Below are 10,562 nucleotides of genomic sequence, written 5' to 3'. Positions count from 1 at the left end.
TTCTTTAGCTTTCCCATGAAAATACTAGAAAATTGAATTTATTTATAAGCTAAAAACAAAATATTATTTATAATTAATGTTTTTGAATAATTATATTTAAAAAAATAACTTTCAATATGAAAACTAAACTTTAGTTTAGCCTATTAACTACTGCTGTAATTGGCATGATGACATTTTCATGAAGCAAATTGTTTGACTATATTATTTATAACTATGACGAAGATAGTCTGCATAGTGAAACGAGTTGAATAAAAGTTTATTCCTCGGTTGACAGAGCTTACTTGTCAGTGGTTAGATTTTATCCAAGTTAGATAACTTACCCTGATAAGTGGATAATATACAATAATCTTATGTCGTTTATTTAGAAAATATGAACGACACTACAGGTGAATACTATTCAGTTTTAAAGTTAGGCATTGTGCATTAATTTGGTAGTAAATGTTGCGGGTGAATGTTGTCTGAAAAATTATCAAATAAAAAATTTCAAACTGTAATTAAATTTATGAGATAGTTTATTTTCTAATATGACCTCTAATAATGCGAATAAAAGTTTATAGTAAACAGCAGAAATATTTCTCTGTTGTTAAGAACATTTTTTTTCTAAACAGAAGTTCCTGATTTGTATAGTTTGCTGACAATGTTTTTAAAATTAAATTTTCTCATTACTTAATTAATAACTTGACAGCTTTTTTTTTCTCTCTATAAGCAAAAAATTAATGCAGGTACTTTTTTCATTATGATTATATTTGTATTACATTCAAATTACATTTATATTTGTGTTTATTTCATTTAACTGAATGATGTAAAATTAGTTTAAACACTTAAAAATTACTTCAAAGCTAAAAAGGCGGTTAGAAAATTTCTTAAAAATCATTTTTATGTTAAATAAAAGTATATATTTTCAGTTATTTGATAAATTAATAAAAGTTTTGAAAATTTATTTAAAAAATGCATTTCTATAGCATATTGGCAATTTCAGCTGGTTTATTATTTACTATTAATCATCATATAAAATGCAGCATAAGCTTTACAGAAAACTCTTTGCTAAGTATGATACATGAAGGTTTATAGGACAGTTTATAGTATTTTAACGGCTTTAGTTTGTCAACCGAAGTTTATTGAAAACACAAAAATTTTAAATTGTCGCAGAAAAATTTCTAGATACGCTCTATTTTTTCGTTCCAATTAAGATAATTTTTCTAATTTTTATACTACTTCGCATTGATTTAAATTTAAAAAAAAAATTCTTTCACAGTAATCTAAACTTTCTATGATTGAAATCAGTTTTTCCTTAAGATTTACGTTGCCATACGACAACACTGGTTTCATGTGGCTGTATAAACTTTCACTATTGCTATTTTTGTAACTATGGAAATGCAAACTCTTTATTTTCACTTATGCTTATCGATGCTCATAAATTCACATCGTTTTCACATTGGTACCACAATCAACTAGGTGTGCCCTAGGAGGTATTATCTCCCCCTCCCTCCTGAAAACATTGTTAATAAGTAGTTATTTGCTGTAAGCTAATACGAATTTCTAGAACATGAAATATCTTAGTTTTATTTTATTTTGTTTGTTTTTCCATTTATTTTTGCGTCAGACTTATTTTTCCGCACCATTTGAATCTATTAACTTGTATTTCTTCTGGCTCTGCTGTATAAGTTTATTGCACCCGATCCTAAGTATATTTCACCCTACCATAAAATTCCTAAATCATTCTCTTTATGTTAATAGTTTTGAGACATGTATCGATTTCCCTCTAATGCATCATAAAAAGTAAATTTTTTTAAAAATCAATTGAAATTATAAATAAAGCAAGAATGAAGCAAAAATTGAAATGGAACAATTTCCATATTTTTGAGTCATCATTAAACACTTTCTATATTTAAAATATTTTTCTGCTAATTAAGAAATTTATATCTAAAATTCTGATTTAAAAAAATATATGTGTAGAAAATTTCAATTCTTATGTATAATTTTTTTGTCATATTGGTTTCTTTTTGAAGTACTAAAAATATTCACTTGATTCTCAATATTCTCAAATAAAAACATGAATGTTCAAGTATAAATATTAATTTTCTGAGTTGCATTCTAAAATTTCAAAAATATGGATACATGTTTGAAGAATCCGCCGGTGCCATTTTGTAATTTTGACTAATTAAAATATATATATATTTTTTAAGAGGGGTATATTATATATATTAAAGAGGGGAAGTATGTTTGCTATCTAAAATGACTAGGCATTTTATGTATGAAACTTGTATTACTAAAAAACGAACTAAGTGTTTAACAAATATTTGAGAAATAAGTTTAAATAATTAATAAATTGTCCCTATAGTTGATTACTGTGCATATCAAAGTTGTGATCTTAGTACATCTTTGCACTGTATTTATTTTGTTTTGCACTTCAAATCAGCATTAGTTATTAATGCCAGTGTTCTTGATTATACCGTTAACAACTTACAACACACAAAATTATTTATTTCGCAGTTCTGTTTACAAAAGTATAAAATACTAGCTTCCTCAATAAAACTTGAAATAAAATGGCGTAAATATAAATATATTAATGCTCAAAAATAAATATATATAAACTAAAGTTGATTTTGTTTCTTCTGCACAAAAAAGAGCAAACAAGCTTAAAAAAAGCAAAACAAACCGTTACCATAGCAACTTCCTTTTATGAATTACATCAAAATTAAAGATTAAATAAACGATAATTCGTAACAGTATTGCTTTATTTTTTACCTGTTGCACAAAATTATTCTAATATCAGTGCTTCTTTCTATCATGAAAGCTGACTTTTTATCAAACAAATAACTGTTTAGTTAGCATTAATAATACCTACATACAACCTAATACAGCTTCCTACAGCCATGAAACATAACTTATCTAAACACTGTGTATTGTTATTTAGCATTACTTTTGCATGAATAGTTTAAGATGAATTTTTAAAAGCAAGGAAAAAATGAATAACATTGAGATTCCGAATACTTTACATTGTGTCGATTAGAAATTTTTTGTTTCTGATGGTTCTGAGCAAATAGCAGTTCTTTACACGTTTATTCATAACTTTCTACGTTAGATAGAGGATAACCAAGTAGTTTTAAACTCTATTGGGAAAAACTATGAATTGATTTAAACAATCAGTAAATGATTAGTCGTCTCGGAACGGAAAAACGTCATTTGTGTAAAGATGATTTGGAAAATAAATCAGGCGATGATTTCTAAAAAATTGCTGTTTGAATGAAATGCTTTTGTGGACAACCGAAACATGAATTAAATAAATTTCGTGAAAGCATCAATTCGACAACCATAAGCTTCGAAAGAAGTATTAGTTATTTTTTCTATTTGCTTTAAAAGATAGAAAATATGTCGATAACTCTATGTTCTGTGCAACTAATGCTAAAAAAGGTAACAAATGAAATGTTTTAAAGAGCAATTTAATGTATTATCTCAGACGTGTAGCTATGTCTCAAAATATTTCATAACTCATGCATAAAATTTAACAATTTCAATATCTTCCTGTTCATCACACATATGCGTTTCTTCAGGACATGAATTTCATCATAGAAAAATGAAACTAATTAAACTTTAATAATTTAGTATGTTTTTTCTTCTTCTAAAATTAATTTGATTCCTTATATCGTAAGAAATATGAAAATTTAGCTGCTTTAAATATTTTTATCAAACTTACTCAATGAAGCAAAACTATATTGAATATTATTAATTGTACCAAAAAGTGATTAACAAGGTAAATGTCATTTCCAGAAGAATTTTAAAATTAGAATTATGGCTTTTGGAAAGAAATAAGTAGCATGGTATTATATTAAATAATTATTAATGCTCCCACCTATGTCTGCAATTCCGATTGATCATATATTAAATGTTTGAAACTACGTGGAAAACTTTATAGACGTCAATAATTCTTAATTTCCTTTTCATTTGGTTTGTAAAACAGTAATTGCACACGGACGCACAATATAACATTTATTTACATATTCATGAGAAATGCTGTTTAAAGCTCCATAATAAAAATTTCTGGCAAAATTATTTCGGAATTTCAAGATGACAAAAGAGACAAAAACATTTTCTGCCCTAAGGAGATATCTTTAGCTTCTAATTCACAGCAACAGGCTGTTTTTGTCAGATAAAATTTTCTATTATAAGATGATATTTGTATAGTACGAGTTCTTTGTTATTTAATATGTGTTTTAAACTTTAGTAGTGTATTATTAGTAGTTATAAAAATAAAATATGAACAATTTCAAATGGCAAAGCTCATGAAAATGTGCAATTTTGTTCCACATTTTAGCAATCCTGTGAACCGAATTAATTATTTTATTAATAGAATGCCTAAGATAATATTAGCTATTTTTCTGTTGCACACAATACCAACATTGCTAAATGGTTACCTTAATATGAAAACGATCGTTAACGAAAAACCTCCTTTCCTGACACAAAATGATTTTCAAATATATTGGTGTAGCTTTTAAAACTTATTGAAGAAATTTTCCTATAGCTCGGGATAAGGAATGTCATATCTAACCATACTCAATTTACGTATGAGTTTGAGTGTTTTTATGCATCTCTTTGCGATATCTTTGTAATTATGCATTTTTCTTCCGAATTATTTTAAGTAAATATATTTTTTTAATGAATGGATTGGATTTTAATGGTTCCGCTGCTCTTTTTAAATTGCGATCTTATCACGTTTTAAGATGTTTTCTTAAAATAAAAACGAAGTATCACTTTGTAGTGAGTAGTTGGAAAGCTTTGGATATTCATAATTTTTCATCGGCTTCCCGTTTGTGAACGTTTGAATCGATCGAGGTATATAAATTTTTTATTGAATTTGATATTTTTACAAGACTTTGAAAGTTTTGTAAACCTGCTTTTTACATTAAAAAAGCATAACTCTTTTTAAGAATTATTTTTTATTTATTTTGTTTCCGTTGTTTTTTATGAGCGGAATGTTTCGCCCCGAGTAATTCTCTTAAGATAAAAATAATAAGAAAATATTTAATTTTTGAAAGGCTTATAATGAGTTTCAACTGCATCCACGTAACGTCCTCATAATACAATAACTGCACTGTTGATAAAGTGGTGGCTTTTTCTTCTAAATTTTGAAATGAATTTGCTTAGAGGTGTTAATTTGTCTCAAAAATTGTTCAGAAATTATTAGCGCATTAACTTACATTAAGTAACTTGTAACTTATTACGTAAATTTTAGTGCTTGTTGAATGAAGTACAAAAAAAAATGTTAGGAAAAAAGTGACTCATGCAAAGGTTTTTTAAACAAAAAAAAATTCGAATCTAAAACAAAAAATTTTTTTAAAATCCTAGAGAGATTTTTATGAACAAATATTACAGATTATTTGGAAAATTGTAAAATTTTGAGCAATTTTTTCTTAAAAGAAAAAGTTAGCTTTAATGTTACTTTTCTCTTTACTTTTTCTTTAACGACACTTTTTTAATTAAAAAAAATTACTATTTTGAAACAGTTTTATAGAACTAAATATTCTTTGAATGTATCAGTACATGATTAGTCGTCTCAAAACTTGAAGAAGTGGAGTAAAAAGTTGACGGAAATGTGAAAGTTAAGTCTCTAGAGGAAACTAAGAAATCCCCGTAACCTTACTATTAATTAAAAGTATCAATAAATCATTTCATTAAAAAACTGATAATTTACTTAAACCTAAATCATCTGAATCTTATGAAAAAAAAAATCAAACATTTCTACAACTATGAACTACCATAGAAGTAATAAGCTAGCGACTCCTTGTAATCTGCAACCAAATTTGCTGATGTTATCAATAATTATAAGTGCATTGCTTAAAAATATAAATAAATTTGTAACTAGATTGCTGTTCCCAAAATGTTATTTCTTAATTTGATGCTTAAAATTGAACAATCTTCGTAGCTATCCGTGTGCATAACACACAAATTAAGAATTTCAAAGCCCTTTCTTGCTTGTTTTTTAAATGCTTGAAATTGATCTTAGTATTTCAGATTTGTGGGAAAATCAATTTATTTCAAAGATTTCATATATTTCAAAGATATTTTTCATTTTACAAAGAAGAAAAAAAAAACTGGTGTTGTCAAACGTTAATGAAATAAAAATCTTTTCCGGTAAGATAACGTTAATAAAGCGCCGCAATAAAAAGTTCTTTTGACGTTTTACTGTGAAAGGTTGTTTAACAAAAAGCGAAAACATTTTCTGCCAATTTTTAATCGACAGCAGCAGTCCGTTTAAAAACGGCTGTTCTCAGTTACATCAATCATCTATGATCAAAGTCTTTGTCTGGAAACGTTTTTTTTTTATGCAGGATCAGTAAGAGTTTTATTTTATTTGATATGTGTTTTAAAATTAGTAGCCTGTTAATTATAAGAAAAAGTTATAGAATGGCAATACGCAATTTAAAATGGTAAACCTTTCTAAATTTGAGTTTTGCTTCATAGTTTGAAAATATTTTATATCTCTGAAACTTCTCAAAAACCCCTTTTTTTAAAACACACAATACTCATAGTACCTAATGGTTGCATTAATATTTAAACGATCGCTAACGTAAAACCTTCTTTCATACCACAATCTGTTCCATGATTAATAAGATAACGAATGCTAATTGAATAAATGGCGTAAATTCTCAACATTTATTTCCCTGTTCATGTGTTGAAGAAGTTTTTCGATTACTCGTGATAAGACTGGTATGTCTAACTACATTAATCTTATGCAGGAATTTGAGAGTACATTCATCCCCCCCAACCCTTTTTTTATTAAAGAAAGATACTATTTTAACATATTTTTTCAAAAAAAAAAACGAAGTATCAATTTGTAGTGGGTAAATTTTGGATATTTTTTGATGGCTTCTCGTTCGTAAACGTGTGTATCGATCGAGGTATAAGGAAAATTTTAAAAAAAATGCGATTATTTTTACAAGACTTTGAAAGTTTTGTAAATCTGCTTTTTACTTTAAAAAGCAAACTCTTTTAAGAATTTTCATTTTAATTAAGATGTTTTATATGAATCTTCGCCCCGAGTAATTCTTTTTAGATAAAAAATAATTGGAAAATAATTATTTTTTGTTAGGGTTAGATAGGGTTTTAACTGTATCCTCATAACGTCCTCTTAATACAATATATGATGCTGCAGAGTATAGAAATACCGACAAAGCATGTCAGCGTTGCCGACATGTATATCAAAACTCTAATTTAAAATTTGAGAAGTATTGTCACTCAATATTTAGAACTCGAGTTTGATTTCTTTTTCTTTGTTTAATATATAAAAATGTTGCAAAAGTAAAATCACCTATGCAAAGATTTATTATTATCTAAATGTTTTTTTTCTTCAATTATTTTTGTTTTTTAAATAGTTTTAAGCATATTGCATCTTCTTAAAAATTACAAAGACGTAGTTTAAGTTTATAGATAAATAAAAATGAACTGTTCTCTTATAAAATTTCAATAATATTTATCTTTTGCTAGCTCTAAACCTTTTTAACTTTAATTTTTACCCAAATAAAAATTAATGAATTTCTTGTTTTAACGATGAGTTGTTTTGCATGTTTAAAAGTTTTTTTGATTATTTTAAGCATTTTCAAATTCAGAATGATTTTTATTTAATTTACTTGAAAATTTCTCTAGAAAATTCATTTTTTCAAAGTAACTTTTTCATTTCTAATATTAGACCTTAGCTTTATGAGGTTAACGAATTATTATTATTAAACAATGCCTGAACTTTAAAAAATATATCAAGCTTTAAAAACGTGTTAATTTTTGTTTGAAACTGTATAAATATGTATTTGTTTGTGCTGGTTATTAGTAATTTTTTGATCTCTAAAACTTTTTTCTTTATGATGTTATTTTTAAAAGCTAATTTTATTTACGAGTGTATATTTGAATGTAGTTATAATTATTTTAGTTAAAAGAGCATATATTTTAATTGTATTGTGTATTATAAGTAAAAGATTACAAAACGTTTTACAAAACTAGATACAATAGGAAATACTTGAAACAGACATTTTCAGAAAAATGAAACTTTCCTTCGAATGTCATAATCACCCCCCCCCCCCTCACACTGATTAAAAAGTTAAAGACACTGAGTTGGGTCAATAAGCTGGATTTTTTTTAAGAAACAAACTATTTTTACTGTTTTTTAAAACTGCTTCATACTCCGATCAAACGTTTGGAATTCCAAGAATAGTGCAAACTCTGTTCGTAAACTCGCTGAATGAGAGATCGAATTTGAGTAGCTTCTTGAACAGTGTGTTAAAAGATATGCAGAATCAACTGGAAATATTGAATCTCTGAGAACTGAATTGACGTAAAAATAAAAGAAAAAGAAATCGAAAATCCATACGTTCTGGAATATAAACAGCTAGAAAGTAACTTAGTTAAATAAGTTTTAGAGGAAAGATTTGAAAGCTTCAAATATAGCATTCACCATTTTAAACACAACATTTAGACTTTTAATTCGAAAATCGAGAAATGTTACAAAAACTGTAAGCATGTTATATGGATTGTAATTATTTGACAACTTAAATCTATTAGGCCATCTAAATTGTCAGATAAATGCTTGAATAGTCACGTGCGACAAGCTCAATGATTGCGCTTACAGAAAAGCAGTTTACTCAAATTGTTTAAATTGAGCTTTGAACACTTCAGAGAACACTTTGAACACTTCTCAATTCTTAGGAATAGCTCGAAAATCTGGGCTTGTGATTCGTTTTAAAATAACGAGTGATATCAACAAAAGGTTATGAGGAAGCCTGATACAAACTGTCAAAAATCTTATTTCTAAGAAGTTAAACTGATTAGCTTAAACGATCAGTTCATTAGGACTTAAGGAACCATTTTTTAGTAACCAGTTCAAATTTATGCATTTTGGCTCATGAAAAACAAAAATGATGAGACAAGCTTCAATTTCAAGGCTCTAATGATAGTGATCAAACAATCTTACATGCTGCGATGTCAAAAAATTGTTGACCAACTTACTTTTGAAGAAAAAAATACAACATTCGCACAGAATTTGCCCTGAAAATTGAAACTTCAATCTCAAATGTCAAGCTATTCCAAACATATGTGCCTGTAACTAACTCCAAAAAAAAAAAAAAACACTTTGAGATGGTCTGGCCTGTCTGTAAAAATAATACAAGTAAGAGTCAGTTCAGAAGATATGAGATTATAATAGTTGCGAAGATATGAATGGATTAGAAAATACTCGACATTGCCAGTAATTAAGGAACCAGCATTGATCAGGGCAATCCAAGATATATGCAGTATATGGGAATTGGAACAGATGCCGACAGGGAGATAGACTCAAGCCTTTGACTAGTGAGGACGTGTTTTTTCTCTGATCGACCAATGCCGTATCACAGAACAGCGCGCGGCGGAAAGGTTTTCCCTTCCGGCCGCTCTCAAGTACTGCCATTTGATGAGTCATCGTTAGATGATATACTTGCTAACTGCGGGATTCCCCCGCAATATAATTCATCCGGAAACTTAGAGAAGTCTGAAATCGAAGCCTTCTACCTACAGTTTTCCCTAGAGGAACTGTGCAAAATTGATGACTCTTTCCGATATTTCTACAGAAAATATCCTACTTTTGATGGATCTCATCGACGTTACATCACTCAAAGGAGTGAAATTGCCCACTACATCATGTACAGATTAGGCAGACAGAAACCGGAGGGGATGGAATTAGCAAAGAAAGGAGACCCAGTTCCCGCTTCAGTTCCCATAGCTCAAACAACTGAGAAATTGGTCACAACCAATGCTACTGAATTTGACCAATACTTGGAACCTAGTGAGGAGCCTTCGGCCTCTGAGACAAAACCCCAGACAGAAAATTCTAAGGAACCACCTATCAGAAAGAGAAAGAGGAATAATAAGAAGAACTCAACTAATGTAGACTCAACAAAGCCTACTAACTGTTCTTCTGACCCTCTAACTCCGCCAGTGAAACCGACTCCAGTCCCGATGGAAACTCCGGAGGAGAGCACAGAAAAAGTCCCAGAGCCATCCACAAATGTTCATAAAGCTCAACCACCCAAGAACCTAAAAGTTCTCATCCGAGGGCTTCCTTTGTACGGACTTTAGTACGGACAATATTTCCCTTGAATTAGGGAAACAGAATTTAGAAATACTGAAAGTTGTTCAGTTAAAAAAGGAAGTGGGCGGGGCCTATAGGCCACTCCCACTGTTCCTCCTCATCATAACAGAGATGAGAACTACATGAAGATCTACCATATCGAATTCATTAAGGACTTTCCGATTTGTGTAGAGAAATTTCATGGCGGCCGGTGGCCGATACAGGGTTTTAGATGTGAAGGCTACGGACACTCTCAGCGTGCCTGCACTTCCGATCCAAGATGTATGAAGTGTGCCGAAGGGCACTACTCATTCCAGTGCAAAAAAAATCTAGAACACACCGCCTATTTGCTGCAATTGCAGTAAGGATCATACCTCGAACTTCTCTGGGTGCGAGGTCAGGCCCCAGGAGAAAAAGATTCAACAACAAAGCTTCAACTACGGCTACCTCAGCTCATCGTTTGGTTACACTA

General features: G+C 29.2%; 1 protein-coding gene across 4 annotated transcripts in view; it reads left to right on the top strand.

Moving 5' to 3' along the window:
• The first annotated feature begins 746 nt into the window (after positions 1-746).
• The window catches only part of LOC147816819 (uncharacterized), an 81,474-nt gene continuing 71,658 nt past the window's right edge, over positions 747-10,562 (top strand). For all 4 annotated transcript variants that reach the window (XM_087159499.1, XM_087159477.1, XM_087159532.1 and 1 more), the window contains exon 1: positions 747-10,562. This exon is cut by the window's right edge and continues 26,884 nt beyond it. In XM_087159499.1, the coding sequence (XP_087015625.1) occupies positions 9,364-10,098 (735 nt within the window). In that variant the 5' untranslated portion in view covers positions 747-9,363 and the 3' untranslated portion in view covers positions 10,099-10,562.

The sequence above is a fragment of the Parasteatoda tepidariorum genome, chromosome 1, assembly GCF_982258835.1.
Source record: "Parasteatoda tepidariorum strain Cologne lab strain chromosome 1, Ptep-v5.0, whole genome shotgun sequence".
Lineage (NCBI taxonomy): Eukaryota > Metazoa > Arthropoda > Arachnida > Araneae > Theridiidae > Parasteatoda > Parasteatoda tepidariorum.
Note: the sequence above shows the minus strand (reverse complement) of the source record. Positions and strands in the feature narration are given on the sequence as shown.